Source organism: Toxotes jaculatrix, chromosome 9, assembly GCF_017976425.1.
Source record: "Toxotes jaculatrix isolate fToxJac2 chromosome 9, fToxJac2.pri, whole genome shotgun sequence".
In the NCBI taxonomy this organism is placed as follows: domain Eukaryota; kingdom Metazoa; phylum Chordata; class Actinopteri; family Toxotidae; genus Toxotes; species Toxotes jaculatrix.
The window spans coordinates 7,877,382-7,902,598 of record NC_054402.1 but is presented as its reverse complement, the minus strand read 5'-3'; the positions used below and the strand labels follow the sequence as shown (position 1 = coordinate 7,902,598).

At 42.8% G+C, this 25,217-nt stretch overlaps 1 protein-coding gene and 1 non-coding gene across 4 annotated transcripts; one reads left to right on the top strand and one right to left on the bottom strand.

The window, feature by feature from the left end:
- Positions 1-7,173: 7,173 nt before the first annotated feature.
- nek3 (NIMA related kinase 3) lies at positions 7,174-12,040 on the bottom strand. Of its 3 annotated transcripts, none has more exons than XM_041045526.1 (14): positions 12,002-12,040; positions 11,740-11,863; positions 11,275-11,368; positions 11,061-11,158; positions 10,869-10,952; positions 10,430-10,497; positions 10,236-10,322; positions 9,526-9,580; positions 9,079-9,279; positions 8,711-8,825; positions 8,407-8,559; positions 8,149-8,280; positions 7,843-7,960; positions 7,174-7,569 (listed from the first exon to the last, which is right to left on the bottom strand). In XM_041045526.1, the coding sequence occupies exons 1-14, from the start codon at positions 12,037-12,039 to the stop codon at positions 7,503-7,505; spliced, it is 1,434 nt and encodes a 477-aa protein (XP_040901460.1). In that variant the 5' UTR covers position 12,040; the 3' UTR covers positions 7,174-7,502. The 3 variants fall into 3 exon arrangements, with proteins under 3 accessions (XP_040901460.1, XP_040901461.1, XP_040901462.1); XM_041045527.1 differs by having other exon boundaries at positions 11,957-12,034; XM_041045528.1 differs by lacking the exons at positions 11,740-11,863; positions 12,002-12,040 and having other exon boundaries at positions 11,061-11,186; positions 11,275-11,346.
- Positions 12,041-18,738: 6,698 nt separating this feature from the next.
- trnak-uuu lies at positions 18,739-18,811 on the top strand. Its single transcript has one exon. It is a non-coding gene; the product is annotated as a tRNA-Lys (tRNA).
- Positions 18,812-25,217: the final 6,406 nt, after the last annotated feature.

The following is a 25,217-nucleotide window of genomic DNA, read 5'->3' as shown; positions in this document are numbered from 1 at the left end:
AAAACTAGGAAATTTCAACCACATATGACAAAGAGTGTGCGCACAGTTCCCATCATTGTTCTTCTCTTCGTCAACCAGACAAGTCTTTCCCTTAAGGGAAGAATTCAGAGCCTGTTTGTGCCTGGTGGTCGGAGCATACATGACATTAATTCACCAGCCAAAAACTTCCTGTAAAACTGCACAGATCTGACAGACGATGATTCACGCTCTGACGCTCAAACTAACTAAAGTATGGTGTGGTCTGATTTTAATCAATAACAGAGGGCAAATTTAGTGATAAACTTCTTTCATTTTGACTGTGTGTGCGTGTGTATGTGTGGGAATGAGGACCTTAGTAAAAGTGTTGAAATACCTGGGAAAGTGCCTACACAGTTTCGTGTTAAACCAAGAGACCTCAAGTCCCAGCATGAAAAGGTACTTATCGAAAGTTAGGTTATTCTGTGAATCCTGCTGGGAATTCCCATCAACACTAACATGCTTATGCTGTTGCACACATATTTTTGGGTTGACAGGTTTATTTCCTGGGAACACCCCTGTCTACTACACTGTAAGTGGTCTCTAATCCCAATGCATTCACTGTACATTCACATGAGATATAACAGTACATCAAATCTTCTGCAGATCTTGCTTCAGTCTGTGTGTTTCAGCATCACTGAACATAGTATTACAGTCAGTTGGAGAAAATAAAAACATTATGCTTAGGTATGATCTGCTTGATGGGACAGGTTGGGGTTTCCTTAGCTGGGAGCTCCTCCTCTGGAGACTCCTGGGGGTTTAAACAATGTCCAACCAGCCGATGTGAACTCATTAATCCTGTGTTGTAGCTCACTGGTGCGACTGACAGTCTCATGAGAGAAAGGAGAGGTCACAGGGTCAAACCCCAGAACAGCCACATGTCCTACATGCCCTGTCAAAACATCTTGGTACACACATAAAATTGATGAAAATGTTGCCAAATTTAACTATACAGTAACTAAAGATCTGATTGGGACAAGTTGTACTGAAGCTGTATTAAATTCACCCCTCACGTTTTAGGGAGTGGCTCCACCAAGCACATGGCAGGATTAGTGATATGCTCTGGTAATGCTACAGCACAGACCCATAAACAAATGCCCATAGCACACTCCACAGCACAACTACACATAAAAGCTGACGCTTACAGGTCAGCCTGTGGGTCAGCATGTTCCCCATGAGGAATTTCCACAGTCCACACAATACTTCTTCTCTTCTCCTGCTTCTCTTCCTCAGCAGAATTCAGCCTCCTTTAACCACAGAGAATCACCATTTAATTTCAGTGAGGTGATGTCCTCATCTGCTCAACCCAGCCGTTGTCTGAAACAATTCTCAGTAAAATTTAATCATCTTTGCTGTTTACCCTATGCATTCTTGTTTTTAAAGAGGAATTTGCCTTCCCCAAAAGAACACAGCGAGATTCTGTTCAAACTTAAACATGACATGCTTAAAATACGACCCTCACGTCCTTTTGAATCAGGGTCTTGAAGGGACACCTGATTTATTGAAACTGTCGCCTCAGGGTGGGAAGGGCACAGCTCATTGATACCCAAGGTTATCTGCATCACCCTAAAACAAACCACACAATTAGCCCCATGTAGCAAACAGATAAGACCAAGTTAATTCCACTGCCAACAGAGGTAACATGAAACAAGAGAAGAGGATAATCTCTTAATGCAATATCTGACAATCATGTATTGATTGTGCTGTTTCACTTGTTTTTCCAATTAATTACACATTGAGGCAGTTCTCTAACTTTTTTCTGGCATACCCCCTTACAGAAGCCAAAAAAAAAAAGTTCACACACAGTTGTTATGAATCATTAACAGTGTCAGGCGAAGCAACTAATAAAAAGGGATCCAAGTTGAATTTTAGTGAAATAAAGGTCAGCACAATAGCATCAGCAAACTCTTGTTTTCTTTTCCTGCATAAATCAAATTCATTCAACCTGGTTTCACTGACATATTTATCTGGTGGTGTCATGGATGGCTCTATGCCCTACAGTTTGAGACCCACTGCATTAAGGGAACATTTTGCAAGTTTTAGCTCTGACTCACAAGACAGGCTGATGAAGTGAAGTAACTTCTAAAGAAAATTGACAAGCTGATCAAAACTGGTAGATGAGTCAACGATCAGGCAGGCAAACAAGCAGGTACAGGCACCATGTAATAAAATTCATGTAGCTGGCACAAATGAAAACACTAGGGAACAAAAGCAGAATATGCAACAAGGAAGTGATAAAAAAAAGAAGCAATTTTTAAATACAGACCTGGGTGATGAGGGAAGCAGGAGGCAGGTGGATGGCCTGGGGGCAAGATAGAAGCAGAGCAGAAGACCTCAGAGACAGGACAAACTGGCGGAACCACTCTGGCAGACAGTCTGAAGGCTGGAGAGCCAATGAGGAGGACACCTTGGGCAGTTGGCTCAGGGGCAAGACAGACAGACGAAACTGGTTTGGTGGGTGTCAGCGAAGGCAGGAACCCACAGTAGGCAGAGCTGGGTATTGGGGTCTAGAGGAGGTGACCAGTAATGGGAGGCCCAGACTGGCTGACAAGTGAGGATGAGAACTAGATGCAACAAAGGCTGACAAGTGGATCATTGGTCGGGGAGCCTGATGATCTGGCTGGCCAACGTCGGCTGAGACAACAGCAGTAGGAGCTGGCTGGTTGTCGTTGGCTGAGACAACAGCCGACTCGTGGTCTGGAAGGACAGGCAGCAGGGACTGTCACCTGGAGACTAGAGACCTTTTTGGGGTTCTTTTCCACTGTCCATATAAGCAAACAAGGGTATATGACAAATCATAAAACCCATCTTCAGAAGGCTCTGCTGGGTCCATGGTTGGTTCATTCTGTCAGGATTGCCAGTATCAGTACATACAGGGAGGACCCAAACTGAAAATGAAAAATAACAGGCATATGCGCACACAAATGTACACACAGGCAGATGAGCTGACAACCAGGCAGGCAAACAAGGAGGAACAGGCAACGTGCAATAAAACTTTTTTGCATGTTTCCCACTCTAGCTTTTGTTCCCTAGTGGAAGGAAAACGTATGAAGGAATGTAATAGATTACACAAATTTAAAGTCAACTTTTAAGCTTCAACAGTGTATAAAATGATTTCCATGCTACATGGTAATAGACGGAAGCTGATGGCTGCCTTGACAAAGATATGTTGGAAAATCTGAAACACTGGAGCACTGTTGTTGTTTATAATTGTTGTATATAATACATGTGTGACTTAGTAAATGGGGCAGAACATGAAACATCACCAGTATGGTCCTTCAACACATCTCAAGTGCAAGTGTTTCCAGCACATACAAAGACAGAACAGATGCACATTCACTCGGGAAGTCCGAGTGGTATGACTGATAAAGACATTAGCCTTTAACGTGTCATTGATCATTCTTTCTTGTTTGAACTTGTGCTGTGTGGATGTACGCTGACTGTTCTAGAGCAATGAGATATAAACACTAACTGTGCAACTACACAGAATCGCAAGGCTGAATGGTTTAATTCATGTTGGAGATTGAACGGCTGTAGTATCTTTTTCGAGCTTGAATGAATCCGTGTCAAACTCATTTTGTGAATTAATGAAGCTCTATTTTCCTCACAACCAATTAAACCTTTCATGTGAAACACACCACAAATACTCATTTAAGGGCAGATGAAAAATGCTGCCTTCAGCTCAGTTTAAAGGATACACCAGCTTTGTTTTTTCAAATATAACATACTGAGTTACTTTGCAAAAATCCTTACCTGCTGTTCTTTCTGACTAAAGAGCAAAGCTAAAGACCTGCAACTCTCTTCACTGTGGGCGTGTCCTACAGTTGCATGTAGTGTGTAGTGTGTGCAGTCATTGCAGCAGCTCAGTTCAAAACCACAACTGCTGTTTTCCATAGAATAAAAATAGCAATAAGATGGCAGGGTGAAACATTTGACAGAGAGAAACAAAAAAGGAGAACATTTTTAAAGCATCTCTTTGATCAGCCCATCACATGGAATAAGGAATAAGGACTAAACTGAACATTTAAAACTACACCTGAGATTGAAAACAAAAAGATGCATATCAAATTTAAATACACTTAAATGGAGCAATATAATTCTTACTTCATAGAACAAATAAAAAACAGCTGATTTCAGTAAACTGGATGTAAGTTACAAGAGGAAAGCTTTTAAAGTGTCTGTTGAAACTTTTGTCTGCTATTGATGTATTATTGGCTCAAAGGAAGGATAGCAACAGGACAGACCAGCAGATCCTGGGACCCTGTCTACAGCTAGACCGGCCCATTAGCAGTCAACAGGCATGTGAGCCACAAACAACAGCAGAGTTTAAACCTGCAAATGGGCCGACAACAGGCGCAGGGCCGGCACTGTCCCACATAACCCAAGATCCAAATTTAACTGCTCCTGACCTTTTTACTTTCAACATCTGATGAATTGTGCTGTTCCATGACAAACCCTTCTTGGCCTCAACAGTCTCTATTGTCTGATACAGAGCAACAAAACAATGGCAGCAGACAATGGAGGGTCACTGCAAAGGGCTTGAAATAATCATAACAATGACAGCTCCCATATTTATAGTTGCAAAGAGACTCCCAACTGCAGCGCCTAAGTGCTTTGTTATTAACAGGAAGATCTGCTCCCCATGAAACACTTCTCTTTACTGGGTGAGTCATGGTAACAAGTTTCATTGTTTTCTTCACTGTGTGGTAGTGAGGCTATAAATATCCACTGAAAACCGAAATGCAGCTTGGAAACTGACGTAGCAGAACATCTTAAAAAGAAAACACACACACACACACACACACACACACACACACACACACACACACACACAAACACACTGTAGAGGTGTGCAGACTAAGTTCCAGTTTTGAATAAGCATTTGCTCTGAACAAGAAAAGTGAAAGATCAGTACCCACATCAGAAGCCAGACAGAGATCGCTGGGTCATCTTGCATCTGCAGAGCTCTTCCTGAGTGAAACTGGGACCACTCAGAAAGCAGGCCACAAAAACAGACACAGAGACACAGACTAAACGTGATCAGAGATTACCACAGATAACAAGCATCAATATTTCATCAAGGGTGATGACAGAAGCAGAGGGTCGAGGTGTGAAAGGCCTTTTGTGCATCATTTGATAAGAGGGGAAGTTGCTTGATTGTTTGCTATCAGGACACCAGGATGAGCAGGAAGAAAATCAATGAAGCACTTCAGATTAGATGTCCAAGCAGGGGCTAGAGCTGCAACCTTACTGAGTACATTTCTGAAACACAGGATGTAGTGTGTTTTAAAAATGAGCAAGGCGAGTTAAGATGAACAGAGAAAGACAGTGAGGAAGTACTACCTCAGTGTCTCAGTTCCACAGATTTTGTGTGTGGGCTGTCCCACTTGCACGCGAGTTGCAACACCAAAGCGCTGTGGTTTTGCTCAAAGTGTCAACAAAAACACAGCAGTGAGGTCACAGGGGAATAATCACCACAAAACACTGTGGGACTGTTGCACATTTCACTTTTCACACTTATCACATTCCACTCAGGGCAATGAAGGAGATTATCAAACTGATTAAAAATAAGTGTGGGAATGTTGCACAGATGAATTCATTCGTTCATTCAACAGAAATTCGTTTTTGACCCATTTATAGCCATTGAGATACAACAGACACGACTTCACATCCTTCCTGCAAGAGGAAGCTCCTGTTCATCTGCTTGTTTGCCTCTACATTTTATGCAGTACAACTGCATAAAACTGTTCAGTCAGGATTTTTTCCAAGCCAGGTCTCTCACCCTTGACCCACTAGTTACAGCAACAGCTACTCAGTTTAATCCAAACCAACAATTCTGAATAAATTCCTAAATAGATTAAAACTGTTTAATGTAAAAGAGTACTGTGGTTCAAAGACTTACTTACATCCCCTAATGACATAATCCCAGAGTCCCCCAGACTACCCAGTTTACATTAGATGACTGAGCTATAATGACAGTGTCTAGTCCATTATGGACACTGATGGGAGACAACCCTCCCCATCTGCAGGGCACACAGCATGAACATGTTGTAGCTCAGCAGTGCTACACAACTTTATCTGTATCTTCTGTGAACATGGACATGGAGGTACACAAGAGGAAATATAGTTTTTTAAAAAAAAGCAGGACGCTGGGGCCTGAGCTCTAGAGGGGGATTCAGTGTGGCTTCAAGATAAGGGGTAAACTGCAGCTCTTAACTTCCTCAATCAAACACATAATGGGCAGTTATCTAGCAAAAGACATACTGCCACTACACACTACTACATATAGTGGAACCCTCCTGTCAGCCAGTGGGAGGTTTCTCATGCTGGAGGAACTTTGGCAACAGGATAATCCATCCCTGGTGTGACTGTTCGTGAATCAGCACCATTATGGCTTTGTTGACTCAAGGTTTTGTAGTATGTATATCCTGTTGAGCTCAAACTGTCGTGGGCGAGGTTTGATTTTGATCTCGCTGTTGTCACACAAGGTTAAGCTACTGTCTGCCCTTGTTTCTTACTATCAATATTTTAATTTGGTGTAACAAAGAGCGTAACAGGCTCTACTTGTTCCCTTATATTAAATATCTTTATACTCTCATAAATTCACATACAAACAGGGCAAGAATTCACAGGTTTATCTGACTGCATCTTACAGAAAAGATTTTCTGGTTCAGGTTTAACTGTATTTGAATCAGAATGTGGCTTTTCACACTCTTCTCCACTCTGCAAGGTTCACATCAGTGTTTAAACTCCACCTAGTGGTATATAACCAGCATTTATTGTAGCAAAAACCAGCACTGTCATCTCTGTGTCTGCACCATTGTAGTCACAGCAAATTAAAAATAACAGAACAGATAGAGGGGGCCAGATGTATGGTTTGTCTCACCAAAAGAATAAAACACAAAGAACACCAATGACTGAACATGTTTAGTCTACTTTTGATACTGAGGAGGAAGCGGACATCAAAAGTTGAGGGTGGGCTCAAAATGGCGTGACCCCATGAAGACCCGGCTACTCTGAGTCTAATATTTCCTGCTTCCCCGACAAGCCAAACAGGAGCCTCCAGACGGCCTTGGTCTACTGGGAATGTTATCACTGGTCACCTTAACAGTACACAGCAGATGTTCAAATCATCAAATGAGAGACAGAGCACAGACACATGCCAAGAATCTTTATGTAAAAAAGAACAATATTCAGTTCAAATATTAGTGTTCTGCTGCAGCCGTGTGATCGAGGTCACACAAAACAGCACACAGCTTGAATCATACAATATATTAAAAAAAGAACTTTGTTTGAGCTTAAATGGATTGTTATCTTGCGTATAACCAGCTATTAAAGACTGGTCCTCATTAATACGTAAGATGTATGTAAGGTCTGGTCATACATACAAATAATATGATTTTGGCATTTGGAAATTGAATTTTAAACAACTGTATACATTAATAATGACAGCCTTGTGGTAGTGCTGGCTTAGAGGGAATGAGACTTTAGTGTTCTGAAAGCATTTTTTCAGCTTCATCTATCCAGTCACATGGAGATTCTTCTTCAAAGTCCCTGTGATGAGAGAAAATACAGTACAATACATTCATCAGAGATCCAACAGATATTCATGGACCACTCTCTCAACACATTAATATCTAATGTGGTTATTAATGTAAATAATGTTCATACTCTCATACTCTTGGTTTGGACATCCAAAACAACTTTAAACCAATCAACCAGCCACTAGCCACATCTTTACATGATTTGTTACATAGAGGGATGAACCACACAAAATAAGGTCAGTAGAAAAATAAAACCACACAGAAAGAAGTCATGGTTACTTACGTGTCCTCATCGTCAGAACGTGGCTCTAGCCGGTCCTCGTCTACGGCCACTTCCGACTCAGGACCGTCAGTGTCGTCACCCTTCGGCTGGGAGAGGGGTCCCATCAGCAGGTTGTCACCTGTAAATGGAAACCACAACACCATAGACGGATACTTACACTATGTCATCTACTGCACAGACATAATAATAATAACATGACTGAAATGAGTCTTTGAGGGAAAAAAGTCTCTAATTAATTTGTTGTGCTCTACAGCAAAAGTTCTCATGTTAAAATTACATGGAATGGATTCAGTTATTTCAACAAACCCCTTCTGTTTATTAAAAAGGTGCTGAAGGCTCTGCTCAGCTGGGCCTTCTCCAGCAGACTCAGAAGCCTCTCAGGAGGATCCCTCTCCCATTGTCTCCTCTGCCTGCTGACCTCAGGCTCCTCTGACACACCTGAAAAAAAAAAAAACAGGGATACAAAACTCTAATACTGTATTTCATTCTTCAGACTACTTTTCTTTTTGTACATTTCAGGAAATTGAAATGTTGACACTGCTATCACATTTCCATGAGTGGAACCTGTGAGAGTCTGGCTGGTTGATTTCATGCTGTCAGATGAGACAAGGCTGGCGTTGGCCAGCGACTGCAGCACAGTGTCTGATGGCGCAGCGGCCCACTGCTTTCGATGGCCGGGTTCTTTGCTCTCACAGTGACCCTCAGATAACTCCATGCCTGGGGTGAGAGGTTTTCTGTTATAATTCTTGTTTGATGGCGATAACATTGAAAATTGCTTGTTTTCTCACTGACAATCACGTGCAAGTTGATACCAGACTTAACAAGTATGTCCTTTATTTCATGATGACACTGTTAACTCTGACTCTACCTCCAAATGTTGACGTTTTTATTAAACTCTTCTCTCCCAGAAGATTAGCCACCTTTTTCCCCTCTTCTCTGTTCCATCGACCCGTACGCCTCCCCTGTCCCTCGGTCTCTATCAGCTGTGAAAGATCCAAAGCAGTGCAGTAAATGAAACACATAACATGAGCTCCGCAGCCATCTGAACTAACAGCAACTTGTCAAAGGTCAGATTCCACACAGGGTCACCACAGCTGGGGAAGTTGTGTAAGAGTTTAAATTCTCACTCTGACACCATATCCTGACAGCATGTCGTTCTGATGGATGGGCAGCCATAAAATCACTTTGGGTTCAACTGCTTGAGTAACTGTCAACATGCTGGAAGCTTGTTTTTACCTGGGAGGTAATATGCAAACGCAGGAGTTTGGAAACTCGGTGAGAGGTCAGGATGGTGTGCAGGGACGGCCTGTCTTTTGGGTTTGTCTTAAACATCTGCTTGACCAAGTATTGCAGCTCGTACGGCAGGTGTCTGGGGAGGGGAGGGTACGCACCCCGACACACCTTAAGAATTAGACTCTTCCAGCTGGATGCCTGGAACTGGACACAAGATTGAGATGTGAGGATCTCTGGGACAACAGGCCACACGGCAACATCTGAGCCACAAAAAATACACAGAAGATAATCTAACTCAGCTGAAGATACTAGACCTCCATCGCTTTGCTGTGCCTCGCTGTGCAGTAAGATCACAACAGAAGTGTTTCACACAATGATTCATTGACTGTATTTGGAGAGAGGCCCACAGTCAATGTTGTGGTACACAGAGAGAGAAGGGAGGGGAAGTACCGGGTGTCGAAGGGTGCAGAGCTCGTAGAGAACACAGCCCAGAGACCACACATCACTGCAGAACACATAAACATCAGAGATGGTTATTCATTCACACCAGACATTCGTCATGTACTGGCACAGAGATACAAGACTGTTTATCCCACGTACGAGTTGCATAATCTCTGCTTAGATGAGAACTTAGCTGAGAACACAGACTATTTTGAAAATTCCTCGTTGTTGGTGCACTGATTGACACCCCGGCATCTAAGACTGGCTAATGCAAAGCCATCAGAAAATCAAGCCTGAAGGGGAACTGTAGGCAAACATGGAAATTTAGGAAAGATTATGAGTTTTTGTATATATTCTAATTCGCACATTCTGTAGATACCTTAAAAAGATCTGTAAATATTACTATACCTGCAAGCTGTATACCTTTTCTCATAAGCCCGGACACCTTCTATATATGTATATGGCCCTCTTTAGTGCACTTTGCATATTCATATTTATGTATTCATATATTCATATATTAGCACTTGTATGCTCTTATATGTTGTTCTTATATATTTGGAGGATGTTTATTTGCTTTATCTATTTAACACTTCCTGTTGCAATGAGCCAATGTCCCCATATGGACACTGATGCTGATGTTATTAAGGTTTCATGTTATTTTAATTTAATCTCGGGCCGTATCAAAACAAGGATCCAGCTAAACAGACATGGTAACATACCTTTTATTGTTATATGGCTTGTTGTCCCAGATTTCTGGAGCCACGTAATATGGTGTGCCAACATAAGTATGAGCGTAAGCCTTGGAGCTATAACACAATAACAAAAATGAGTGGAAGTTAAAATTGCAACAGCAGCAAATCAAATAAAGTGCATAAACGGCAAACTATAAACTGCTGCCAGTCTCTTCCTGCACCTGTTCAGAATACACGCTGAGCCAAAGTCCCCGAGCTTGATTGTCCCATTATCTGTCAGGAAAATGTTCTGGGTAAGGAAATGACAGAGAAGTGATGATTTAATGTGAAGCGAGAATAAGAGCAGCCAAGCATGGCAAAATGATGACATTATGCATAAGTGGGAGATAATGTTGCGATTGTGTCTCTATCAGCAATTTCTTCATTGTTCATTTCACTCTGCAGCGCTCACACTGATGAGATTCTATCAACATGCAACCAACCAACAAACTAAATTATTGACTTTTTCTGATTCAGACAGCAAACATAAAGAAAATCTGATCTTCCTCATGACTCCATAATCTTTGTTCTATGTATGACAACAAATGCTTTTAGACATAAAGCACAATCTATTAAGATATAGAGTTATTATAAACTATCATTTCTAGAAACTTGGACTACCTTGGACTTCAGATCTCTGTGCAAAACCCGTTTATTGTGGATGTAATTTGCACCTGCACACATTTGAGCAAACCACCTCAAGATCTGAAAAAAAAAAAAAAAAAGTTTTCAGTGAAATTAAATTTTAAAAGACAAGGGAAAACATAAAATAACATAAAATTGTGAGATTAGTTGCAGATAGTCATGGCCTACATCATCAACACAAAACTGCGTAGTTTTCTGGTGCTGGATCCTCTGGAGCAGGTCTCCTCCACTGCAGTACTCCATAACAATGCACAGGAGGTCATCAGCTGAACAAACACAATCACATTGCCTATTCTGCAATCCAAATAATAATAACTGTATGTAACAAGAGTCCAAAATGTCTTGTAATACGTTTTAAAGGGAGTGTTTCTTCTGTGAATACCTTCGAATGCCTCCCTGAAGGCCACAATATTAGGATGTTTCATTCTGGACAGTAGGATGGCTTCTCTCCTTGAATTCTCCAATTTGGACTGATTCTATAAAAATGCAAATACAAGCCCGAATGCATTTCCCATTATGCAAAACAAACAGCCCCCATGTTTCTGGGCAGGCAGCAGTCTCGTAGGTTATCAGCACAGTGTAAATGACATTTCCACATCCGAAATGAAGAGTCTATATGTAAGACTGGTTTCAAATGTAGTCTGCAGAGTGTTGGTATCTCTACATACGCCGTAGTGGAAAACCAGCATATCAATGTTTTATTATTATGTTAAGAAGTTTTTCCACAACAAAAGCACGTGTATGGTATTACAAAACAAAATAAAATCAACGGGATTTATCAAACAGTGACATCGATGAAAGGCTGAGGATAAATCTCCGGTACATCACTGCCTTTGTTTGCACATACCTTTGGCAGCTGGATTTCCTTGACCACATACTTCTCCTGACTGCTTTTACACTGGACTAACAAAGCCCGGCCGAAAGACCCCTCACCGACGACTCTCAGGAGTGAATATGTCTCCATGGAGCAGCTTTATAAAAGAGAGAGACCACAAATAATAACAACATCCAGCTACAACACACTGAGCCGGTGGACACGTCACTTTACATTCGCACTTTCTTACTTCAGTCAGACATTTACAAACACGAATGCACCAAAAATAATCCACCTGTGCGCGTGCTGTTTGTTTGGCCGCGACTTCCTCATTGTTGCATGACGTAGTAACATGTACACCTGTACTGTGCGGTGCCACCGCTAGATGGCAATATATTATCAAGTCTTAATCAATCCTAGATAGGGATTCATACGTTTCCCCAACGACCAGAATAATATTATAATCATTTGCCCTGTTAGTCTAACACAGGGGTTGGCAACCTTAAACTCAAAGAGCCATTTGGACCGTCCCCCACAGAAAAGAAAACACCCGGAGCAACAAAACCCTTTTGCCATTTTTTAAAGTACTTTATTGATCCCTCCTGGGGAAATTACTCTTTGCAATTTACCCACACCAGGTGAACGAAAGACACACACTTATGCACATGCACTAGAGACGCTGGGGCAGGGGGCTGCCTAGTGAGGCGCTCGGGGAGCTGAGGTGGATCGCTCAGGGGCACCACAGCCACGGTCGCAGAGGCAGGGGAGGCTCCTTCACCACCACCATATCCGGTTTTTTTGCGCTTGGTCGAACCTATGACCCTCCGATCTCCAAAGCCGCACTCTTAACTTGCTCCACCACGGCTGCACCGTTTTTAATTTTTTATTTTATTTCATTTATTTATTCATTTTTTAGGACATCTAAAATGAGGATAACATTATTTCTGCATGTAACAAAAACATTTTGAAGTCCGAAAAAAGACGCTTGGTTAATGCTAACTTAAAAATAGAATACTCAATGTCTATTTAAGTCCTCGTACTTATGAACTAAAAATCCAAACTTAAATTATCCACCTGCAGCGAACCAAAAATGCCGTCTGCTTCTGTGTTCCATCATCACTTTAATCACGTGTACTGGAGCATGCAGTCAGCTGTCAACCTGAAAATGTTGGCACCGGGTGTCGCACAGCGGCCTTTGTGACGCATATTTGGAGCGACAAAAAATTTAAAAGCGTTTTATTTTAATGTTACAAGATGACCGTAATCCTCAAATTCAGAATTATATTTAAAAAATGAACGAACTAAAATAAAAATACATTTAAATTAAATGCTCTTTCTTTATTTTTCAAAGTCACAGGGAGCCACAACAGAGGGATGAAAGAGCCAGCCTCTGGAGCCGCGTGTTGCCGACCCCTGGTCTGTTTTTGAAGTGCTTGTATAATACACTTAAACGTTTCCTCTTTTGTTACTTGTGTTTTCAATATATTAGGTAATATTATTATGTCTACAAAATAATGCAGGCTCAATTTTTTCTGCTCTTCCTCTCTGACTTACCTGCTCAAAAGATTCAATTATAGAATATATATTTTAAAAAAAAACAAAAAAAAAAAACAAAAAAAAAAAACAAACAAACAACAATAACACAAAACAAACAACAAAAAAACCACACAACACAAATAACCAACCCACAAACACCACACAACAACAACACACGAAGAGTTTGGACTGGCCAAACGCCAACTAATGTCAAGTCGTGGGAATAAACAGGACCAAGGCATCTCTCCCATACACAGGCAACACTCTCCTCACTCATGGGTTCAACTCAGGCATCATATTTAATCAATCTCTCTGCATCTCTCCCATACACAGGCAACACGCTCCTCGCTCGTGGGTTTGACTCCTCCTGACTTAAGTGATAAAGAAAGGAGACATATAAATTTAATCCATTTAATCCATCCATTTTGAACTAAAACTTCTTTCATTGTCTCCTTCCACAATTCTTAGCAAAATCCTCTCTGCCTCACTTAGCCCTCTGCTCCCTAATGTATTACAAACAGGGGTTAATAAGTCCTGATGTCCACTACAAAGGACATTGAATCAAAAATGTGTTTTGGACGGGTTAAAATTATTGTGCCGTTAAAAATCATTAAAATCATATTGAACTGAAGTCAAGACTTTGATTTTAAAGAAAAAAAATGTTTTTTAGCAACACAAATATGATATCTGCAAAAAAATCAAAGACTTATCTCTCTTGTTGCCATAAAATGTGGAAGTTGGAATTCCTGCCACTTTGAAAAGACAGTGCATTTTCTGAGTTGACCACAACCCCCCAAACTAGTGATGGTCCTTTGACACCCGAGGCTCCGACACATGAGCGGTAGCTCATGAAGCAGTTGTCTCGAACCACTGTGCCGAGGTGTGGTTTGGTCACGCGAGTACTGACGTTTGAAGCAGGTGAGTGCTTCGGACGTCATACGAATCGCCTGATTAGTTCGGTTTGTCATGTAAAACACGTGGTGGGATCGAGTGTGTTCAGGGATAGGATAGCTCTATATAGTGGCGGTCATTTGAATTTTTCTTTGCAGAGTAGGTTGGTTTGTTGCGGTTGTTAGGTGTTAGTAGTGGTGTTGATAGTGTATTTTTGGACAATCAGTGTAGATAGAGCAGTAGATATATAATATATCAGATATAGATAGAGAGTTATATAGATATATAGTCCTACGGGTTTTTTCCAAGGCTGGGGAAATAGTTTGTAAAAGAAGAAACCGATTGAGTCAAAAAACTGTAGAAAAACTGTTATTTCTTAATAAAAACTCATAAGCAGTTACACAAGCATACCCGCTGCCCTTTTCTTTGAGCAAAGTGCCCTGTTTCAAGCACACCCTCTTTACCCACGTACTCATAAACCTCTTTACCAACGAAGTCCAAAACATACCATGACATAATCTGTATTTGCACCAGTACCATGTGAAAATGACATCAGTGTGTATTTGTAGAGCATTTCGTTGTACTACGGCACCATGCCCCCAGGGTCAGGGTGCTCCGCCTTGTACAGCCATACAATACGGCACCATGCCCCCAGGGTCAGGGTGCTCCGCCTTGTACAGCCATACAATACGGCACCATGCCCCCAGGGTCAGGGTGCTCCGCCTTGTACAGCCATACAATACGGCACCATGCCCCCAGGGTCAGGGTGCTCCGCCTTGTACAGCCATACAATACGGCACCATGCCCCCAGGGTCAGGGTGCTCCGCCTTGTACAGCCATACAATACGGCACCATGCCCCCAGGGTCAGGGTGCTCCGCCTTGTACAGCCATACAATACGGCACCATGCCCCCAGGGTCAGGGTGCTCCGCCTTGTACAGCCATACAATACGGCACCATGCCCCCAGGGTCAGGGTGCTCCGCCTTGTACAGCCATACAATACGGCACCATGCCCCCAGGGTCAGGGTGCTCCGCCTTGTACAGCCATACAATACGGCACCATGCCCCCAGGGTCAGGGTGCTCCGCCTTGTACAGCCATACAATACGGCACCATGCCCCCAGGGTCAGGGTGCTCCGCCTTGTACAGCCATACAATACGGCACCATGCCCCCAGGGTCAGGGTGCTCCGCCTTGTACAGCCATACAATACGGCACCATGCCCCCAGGGTCAGGGTGCTCCGCCTTGTACAGCCATACAATACGGCACCATGCCCCCAGGGTCAGGGTGCTCCGCCTTGTACAGCCATACAATACGGCACCATGCCCCCAGGGTCAGGGTGCTCCGCCTTGTACAGCCATACAATACGGCACCATGCCCCCAGGGTCAGGGTGCTCCGCCTTGTACAGCCATACAATACGGCACCATGCCCCCAGGGTCAGGGTGCTCCGCCTTGTACAGCCATACAATACGGCACCATGCCCCCAGGGTCAGGGTGCTCCGCCTTGTACAGCCATACAATACGGCACCATGCCCCCAGGGTCAGGGTGCTCCGCCTTGTACAGCCATACAATACGGCACCATGCCCCCAGGGTCAGGGTGCTCCGCCTTGTACAGCCATACAATACGGCACCATGCCCCCAGGGTCAGGGTGCTCCGCCTTGTACAGCCATACAATACGGCACCATGCCCCCAGGGTCAGGGTGCTCCGCCTTGTACAGCCATACAATACGGCACCATGCCCCCAGGGTCAGGGTGCTCCGCCTTGTACAGCCATACAATACGGCACCATGCCCCCAGGGTCAGGGTGCTCCGCCTTGTACAGCCATACAATACGGCACCATGCCCCCAGGGTCAGGGTGCTCCGCCTTGTACAGCCATACAATACGGCACCATGCCCCCAGGGTCAGGGTGCTCCGCCTTGTACAGCCATACAATACGGCACCATGCCCCCAGGGTCAGGGTGCTCCGCCTTGTACAGCCATACAATACGGCACCATGCCCCCAGGGTCAGGGTGCTCCGCCTTGTACAGCCATACAATACGGCACCATGCCCCCAGGGTCAGGGTGCTCCGCCTTGTACAGCCATACAATACGGCACCATGCCCCCAGGGTCAGGGTGCTCCGCCTTGTACAGCCATACAATACGGCACCATGCCCCCAGGGTCAGGGTGCTCCGCCTTGTACAGCCATACAATACGGCACCATGCCCCCAGGGTCAGGGTGCTCCGCCTTGTACAGCCATACAATACGGCACCATGCCCCCAGGGTCAGGGTGCTCCGCCTTGTACAGCCATACAATACGGCACCATGCCCCCAGGGTCAGGGTGCTCCGCCTTGTACAGCCATACAATACGGCACCATGCCCCCAGGGTCAGGGTGCTCCGCCTTGTACAGCCATACAATACGGCACCATGCCCCCAGGGTCAGGGTGCTCCGCCTTGTACAGCCATACAATACGGCACCATGCCCCCAGGGTCAGGGTGCTCCGCCTTGTACAGCCATACAATACGGCACCATGCCCCCAGGGTCAGGGTGCTCCGCCTTGTACAGCCATACAATACGGCACCATGCCCCCCCCCCCCGAAAATAGAGTCAAAAAACTGTAGAAAAACTGTTATTTCTTAATAAAAACTCATAAGCAGTTACACAAGCCACACCCACTGCCCTTTTCTTTGAGCAAAGTGCCCTGTTTCAAGCACACCCTCTTTACCCACGTACTCATAAACCTCTTTACCAACGAAGTCCAAAACATACCATGACATAATCTGTATTTGCACCAGTACCATGTGAAAATAACATCAGTCTGTATTTGTAGAGCATATCTCATGAATGTACCAGCACCATTTCAATGTTTCACAACACAAAATATAAGTGAAGATTATATAGGGTTGCAGTCAGCCATGCCAAATGACAAACATGGTCTCCTATTATTATTATTATTATTATCATTATTGTTATTGTTGTTGTTGTTGTTGTTATTATCAATCCACTTGAAACCACATTATCATCTGGTGCCATCAAACAGAAAAGTACTATTTATCTTGCTCCATGACAGACTCGGAGTCAGACTTCTGTGTTTTGGTTAGGAAAAATCACGTGATTTATGACATATGAAACACTTCACTGCTTCATTTGGTATCAAAACCCTGTCACTGATTTAGTTGTCTTGCAACAATGTAGCGTGGGTTTGATTCCCGTCAGAGTTAGGTGTTATTTAGCTCATGAATTAGACATTTAGCATGAGATCACATTTGCCATCTGGGGACTGAACACCCAACATCTTTTAAGCTATGGACTCTTTAGACTTGTTTTAGGATAGCTTATGATTCATAACACAAAATATCAGGCCAACAAAGCTTCAACAAAGCCTCAATCAGCCATCATTAACAATGAATACTCTGGTGGACAACACATATCCTCCAGGCACTCTCATCTCAGTCAGGGTGCCGTCTATACATGCATATTCTGCTGGGGCATGCTGGGAGATGGGGATGGCTCCCAAACGCTCCACTGATGGCTGTACAAAGCAGCACCGTGACCCAGGGGGCATGGTGGCCTCTTGGGCATGGCTGTACAAAGCGGCACCGTGACCCACTCAGGGTCTACCCGCCACTGGTATCAATCACTCAATAGGGGAGCAGGTTTCACATGATGATATTATTGATGATTTTGCATCAAGGAAGGCCAGAAAGGTCAGATTTTGGTTTTAGTTTTTGTTAGTTTTTGTTAATAGTGTTATAATTAGATTTCCTTTAGTGTGTTTTCATTTGTGTGATGAAGGATTTGTGCTATTCAGAATATTTATTCTATATTTTATTTGTATATTATTCTTTTACTTTCTTTATTATTCTAAAATAATAAAATTATATTGTTTTTATTTTATTGTTATTCTCTGCTGTTGTTATGTGTGTGTTAAAACATGGCAGTTAGTGTTACATGTCTTTTCTTTTTTTTTCCCCTTTTGAGTGGCGTGCTTCGAACGCCACTCATGTGCTTCACATGTCAGTGACCAAACCACGCCTCGGCACAGTGGTTCAATATACTTGCCTTATGAGCTACCGCGCATGTGTCGGAGCCTCAAGTGTTAGAGGACCACTAGGTCATCACTAGGGACGACTCCCACACTCTTCCAACCTAACCACCACCTTGAGTCAGGGTGCCGTTTCTACATGCATATGCTGGTGGTGCATGCTGGGAGATGGGGAAGTCGCCAATTGGTCAATTTCCCCACACACAGTAATGTGATAGATAATAGAAAACAGCTTAGCGGCGCAGATGATTTTCCGCCCCCCATGTGATGCCGCCCCGGGCGGCTGTCCGGTTCGCCCGTGCCAGAAACCTCCACTGCTGCTGCCAGGGAAACTGAAATAATGATCCGCACTGTTCCGGGTTAGGGTCGGTGACTTGCAGATCAAAATCAAATACAGCAAGCAGGAGTGGGAGAAATGTGCCTGCCTGCACGGTGGCAGAGGTAAAATGTTGGCCATGATGGAAAAGTAATCGAGCAGTAGCGTCACACAGACGTGTATGTGTATAGACGTCTTCTAAGACAATAACCTCTGCCTAAGTTTCTTGAATGGTTTTCCGCTCATTTTGCAGCAGAGCCCGGATAGCTCAGTCGGTAGAGCATCAGACTTTTAATCTGAGGGTCCAGGGTTCAAGTCCCTGTTCGGGCGGCAGATATTTTGAACACCTCAAACCAGCAAATACAACGTACAGTAAAGCAAAAGTGATTCCCAGGTGAAACGCCCAAACACTCTGGCACATGTAAACATTTAGACTATACGAGTACAATCTTATTCAGTGAATTCAGCGGGGGTTTTTTTCAGGCAGTTTACTATGCATTTGGTGTCCTTTTTACATCGCCTCTACATCGTTTGCAACAAACCGCACATTGGCATTAGAAACGACAATGTGTGAGCGCAGATCCGGAATCACGACGAGAAAAAAAAATAGTTTTACATTAATTTATTCATTCAGAGCAAATGTAAAGTGTATGGACTTGTAGTGAAGGAGCTGAGACTTCAAAACACACCGGTATGCTCCTTTAATTTTCAGCAGAATTCCCTTAACATCTTGTGCAGCATAAACCAAGTGCTTCATAGCCAAATGACTGTGTAGTGGGTCCAAACGTCTAATACTTGCCTCATTACCTCCTGTTTTTTTGCTCTCTGGCAGTTCCGGTTGCACCTATCAGCAAGTAGTTTTCAACTGGGGGGAAATAAAGGCAATAATGAGGTAAATATTGAGCATGGTGCAACAATTTGTCTACAGTCCTATTGTCCTGGATTATGCTGCACAAGCTATTTGTGAAAATGTAATGGACATTTTTTTATGCTTGTCTCAGAGCTGTAAAAAGATATCTTGGTTAACTTTGGGAAGAGGTTCTGTACACACCTCAGCTGAGCTTCTATAAACGTTGATGGTAGTTTCATGCAGTTTGGTTGAACTATTCCATGAAACCAGACGGCAATTAGCTCCTTGAATTACAGAAATTTAACACAAATTTAGAAGTGGACCAACCGTGACCTCCAGCTGCTGATTTTAATGAGATAAATTTTGAGTCCAAAACTACATAATTGTATTTTCAAAGTATTATATAAGTATTTGATAGGGCTGAGAAGATCATGTTTGCACAAGAACAGGCATGACTGTGGGGGATTGTGCAGCTGCTAGAGCATTATAAATGCAGAAATGCTGTGATGCAGCTTTTCTTGTTTGTGCTGCTTTAAAAATTCACCATGATGATCACCATGTCCCTATTTTTCAGGTCGTTGTCTTCTGTCCACACAGTGATTGTAAGAACAATATTCTAGTTCTTTTAGCTCTTTCCTCACAAAAATTCCCTGTGATAAAATATCATTTGAAGGCTACCCCATGTACCACAGTTCTTTTAGTACTTCCTGTGTTCATGTTTCCAGGGGTGCTATTCCAGTACTCTGGAGACTTGTGCTTATATTTTGGGACAAGTGAACATGTGGTAAAATACAACGGAACCTGTGGCACGGTCTTGTGGTACATGTCCCAAAATGCTACACAAATCTCTGAGTACCACAGAAATACCATAGGAAAATGTCACCACAACACACAGTGGCGGTTCTTCATTGAATTACTCCCTGGGCGACACCCCCTCCGAGCGCCCCCCCCCCCAAAAGGAAGAAAAGACACTTGACACAAACAGCCATGTTTTAACAATATCTATATTATAACAATCTCCAACTCCAACATTGCCAAAACAATTTAGAAATGAAAGTTATCAGAAATTAAATTAATATACTCTATATACATAAAAGTGGAAAAAATATACACAATCACACATAACAACAGCAGAGAATAATAGTATAAAATAAAAACTATCATTTTATTACTTTAGAATAATAAAGAAAATAAAAGAATAATATACCAATAAAATATAGAATAAATATTCTGAATAGCACTAATCCATCACACAAATGAAAACACACTAAAGGAAATCTAAGTACAACACTATAAAAAAAAAAAACTAACAACCAAAGTGTTAGCATCATGGCATTTTGTCATACATTTTCTGTCCCAGTTGGCGCCCGTCCCTTCTGTCGCGGTCTTGCTTTATACACACACACACACAGGGGCTCTCAGCTACCCACAATGCCCGCCGTGGTCTTCATTTATACACACACACACAGGGGCTCTCAGCTACCCACAATGCCCGCCGCCTGTCCCTTCTGTCACGGTCTTGCCTTATACACACACACACACACACACACACACACACACAGGGGCTCTCAGCTACCCACAATGCCCGCCGCCCGTCCCTTCTGTCGCGGTCTTGCCTTATACACACACACACAGGGGCTCTCAGAATCAGAATCAGATTTATTGGCCAAGTTTGTACATACAAACAAGGAATTTGACTCTGGTTTTTCTTCCTCTCCTGCGGTACAACAACAACAACAACAACAACAACACACAACCGACGGAACACTAATGGTGCAGCTACCCACAATGCCCGCCGCCCGTCCCTTCTGTCGCGGTCTTGCTTTATACACACACACACAGGGGCTCTCAGCTACCCACAATGCCCGTCGCCCGTCCCTTCTGTCGCGGTCTTGCTTTATACACACACACACAGGGGCTCTCAGCTACCCACAATGCCCGCCGCCGCCAACAACACAAGAAGTACCAGTGGAAGTTACCTCAAAACTTGAGGTAACAGAACCACAGAACTCATGGTATTTTACCAGTTACCAGCAACATTCACATGCAGCTTGATAACTCTCAAATGAGAAAAGAAAAACAGGGTCAAGTGCTAAAGAATTCAGAGAATCCAAACATGAATGACTTTCTGTAATGTCAAAATGTTTGCAGAGAAAGTTGCTCATGTCGTAAAATCTGTCATTTTTAATCTTCACTTACATTTTTATGTTTGAGGTTATCAGTGAAATACATCTTTTGTAACATAAAAAAAATCTTGATGCCTTGCCAGTTCAAGAGAAATTTCTATTAAAAGCCATCAAATGGTTCTTCACTGGGGATGGTTGGAAATCCACTGCTTGAGTGGGTGAATACTTAATTCCACCAGAGACCATGGTGGGAAGACATGATACTTGGTGGTTAGATATAATAAAATAATACGTAGGTCTATGAGATACTGTTACAATAGACTGTAACAACATCTCTTTACCCAGGTGGCACATTTTAGTGTAATTGAAACGACAGTGTTAAATCTTCAAATGCATGCCCTGTGAGAAATTAGATAATGAAAACAAAAAACTACAAAGAGCAAGAATTTGTGTTCAGAGTCACGCCTCTGATATAATAAACAAGCTCTTAGAGGAAACATTAAAGTTGTAGTCTGGTTCCAAACTTCTGATTCAACGCCCACGTTTCTATAACTGTTAAGATTCAAAGAGAACGAATAAATGAACTGAAACGAAAGGGCAATTCAGTCTGATTATCAGGCTGTTACAGATGAACATCAAAGACACAAAGAATTTGCTGTGTTGTGTCAGTGAAGCCGTTTGTGGACAGTGAAGGTCATTTTGTGGGACAATCCACAAAGTTTGTCTGAACTTTAAGGTCCATTTGAGCATCATAAATAAATGTTTTTATCACCATCCTCAGAGCATGCGTTGATTCAAAGGTAATTTATCTTGGAAGCTGTCACCATGTCCCTATTTTTCAGGTCGTTGTCTTCTGTCCACACAGTGATTATAAGAACAATATTCTAGTTCTTTTAGCTCTTCCCTCACAAAAATGCCCTGTGATAAAATATCATTTGAAGGCTACCCCATGTACCGCAGTTCTTTTAGTACTTCCTGTGTTCATGTTTCCAGGGGTGCTATTCCAGTACTCTGGAGACTTGTGCTTTTATTTTGGGACATGTACCACAGGATTGTACCAGTGAACATGTGGTAAAATACAACGGAACCTGTGGCACGGTCTTGTGGTACATGTCCCAAAATGCTACACAAATCTCTGAGTACCACAGAAATACCATAGGAAAATGTCACCACAACACACAGTGGCGGTTCTTCATTGAATTACTCCCTGGGCGACACCCCCTCCGAGCGCCCCCCCCCCAAAAGGAAGAAAAGACACTTGACACAAACAGCCATGTTTTAACAATATCTATATTATAACAATCTCCAACTCCAACATTGCCAAAACAATTTAGAAATGAAAGTTATCAGAAATTAAATTAATATACTCTATATACATAAAAGTGGAAAAAATATACACAATCACACATAACAACAGCAGAGAATAATAGTATAAAATAAAAACTATCATTTTATTACTTTAGAATAATAAAGAAAATAAAAGAATAATATACCAATAAAATATAGAATAAATATTCTGAATAGCACTAATCCATCACACAAATGAAAACACACTAAAGGAAATCTAAGTACAACACTATAAAAAAAAAAAACTAACAACCAAAGTGTTAGCATCATGGCATTTTGTCATACATTTTCTGTCCCAGTTGGCGCCCGTCCCTTCTGTCGCGGTCTGGCTTTATACACACACACACAGGGGCTCTCAGCTACCCACAATGCCCGCCGCCCGTCCCTTCTGTCGCGGTCTGGCTTTATACACACACACACACACACACACACACACAGGGGCTCTCAGCTACCCACAATGCCCGCCGCCCGTCCCTTCTGTCGCGGTCTGGCTTTATACACACACACACAGGGGCTCTCAGCTACCCACAATGCCCGCCGCCCGTCCCTTCTGTCGCGGTCTGGCTCAGGGGTTTGGAAATGATCCTGCTTCCTGGGTTTGAACTTTCACTGTAGAAGCTTGAAAGGAAACGCCAGCTTGCATCTCACTGTTTTTCACTGATGCTAACTACACACAAGAAAGACATCTGTGGGAGGAAACCAAAGTTTTATTTTTTTTTTTCTTCTGCTCCTTTCCTGTCATCCCTCGGTGCCACTCTTAGCAGGAAATAACCTGAAGGAGATGAGAGAATGAAGTGATAAAGAAGGGGAGTGAGGGAATTTAGGGAGGCCTTTGGGGATTTGAATGTTTATTACTTCTCTATCCTGAAAAATTTACATCTGTTGTTAATGAAGTGGTCCAGACATTTAGCCCACAGGTGTATTCTATTACTGATGTCATGGAAGGTAGGTGGCAAATAGAAAACACCTGAGGCATGCAACTGAGACACTCTTAGAACCTTACAAAATGAGAATGAGGGCAGCATAGAAGTAGTCTTCTGTCCTTTGTGAATTTATTTTAAATAAATAAATTGCTAATAAAATAGAGGAGATATCATCCTTAAGACAGATGACTTCTAAGCTTGGGCTACAGAATACAGTTTTTCCTCATTTGTCCAATTTTTGAGAATCACATTTTACTTTGAAGGCCCTGCACCCATGTTAAAACCACACAGGTGATTTTAATTATTTGATTGGCTGATTAGACTGTGTGAGCACATACAGATCATTCTTGATTGACATCTCTTTTGGATTCTCTTGTTAGCTTTCTTGCACAGGTTGGACAGAACAAATTATACCTTTATCATGGGCCCTTTTTTCCACAGAAGACATTTTGACATGCCACAGTAGGAAAGGCACAAGTATAAATAATGAGCTGAATGATGACTGAATTCCATTTGGTTTCAGGGTCCTGGGTGTTGTGCATACTTGCTCACTGTCATGGCTGACTGGGACACTGGAACTGGAACACAACAGAGTGTCACCTGTGCTTTTCCTGCACTGACAAGTCAAAATGTCTGCTGTGAAAATGGCCTGTTCTGGAATCAGATGATACTGTGTGATTCCCAGCATAGCTCCACCCACTCTCAACCTGGGAAGAGGTATAATCAGCCAAGACTGGAAACACCTGTATTGGTGCACCTTACCTTTCAAAAGTTAAGGTGGTACTATAAATACAGAGGAGATTATGGTATTTTCTTTGTTACTCAGATATGCACTCTGAGAATGGGGATTACCTATTCTGAGTTCAAACAAACTGAAAACCCTGCTAACCGCAGCCACTCTGTGTCCCTGTAGGTGAAGCAGTGAGCCTTGAGTTGTAATCTGTCTGTTCCTGTGTGTGAGCTTTGAGCAGCAGTCTCTGATCCTCTCTGCTGATGCACATTGTCTGGTGTATGTCATCATGAACTCCCTTTATTTCCCTGTCCACATAAACCTGGTGATGGGCAGAGCTCTTACAGCAGACATACTGTAAATTGCTAATGGGAAACAATAAACAAAACATAGGTATTTTATTTTAAATCAATAAGATAGTAGATTCACACACATTACACAACAAAATAACTGCTACAACTGATGATTTCTGTGGATTACCAGGGTGACAGGCCACTGTTTTCCTCTACAGGGTCTATATGGTCGCAGTCATGGCTCCCTATCATTCTTTCCTGCAGCAGTATCAATTAATGCAATATCATTATGGAGATTGGTGTTATAGGAGCACAAAACCTTTTTTTAAGCAGAGTTGTTCTTAAGGGCAGTAATTATCTCGCTAGGGTACTGTCGGGAAAAAATTAATTAGGAAGAATTAATTGATGTGGAAGGATCTAACTGGCTGCCAAGCTGAACTCTCTAAAGGTGATTCCGTGCTTTCTCC

Bases quoted from the DNA above. Each gene is read 5' to 3' on its own strand.
- nek3 (XM_041045526.1), bottom strand. From the start codon at position 12,039: ATGAGGAAGTCGCGGCCAAACAAACAGCACGCGCACAG. The intron at 10,323-10,429 runs GTGCAGGAAGAG...ATTGTGTTATAG, and splicing joins TCAGCGTGTATTCTGAACAG to CTCCAAGGCTTACGCTCATA. The intron at 8,281-8,406 runs GTTCCACTCATG...TTTTTTTTTCAG, and splicing joins AACCAGCCAGACTCTCACAG to GTGTGTCAGAGGAGCCTGAG.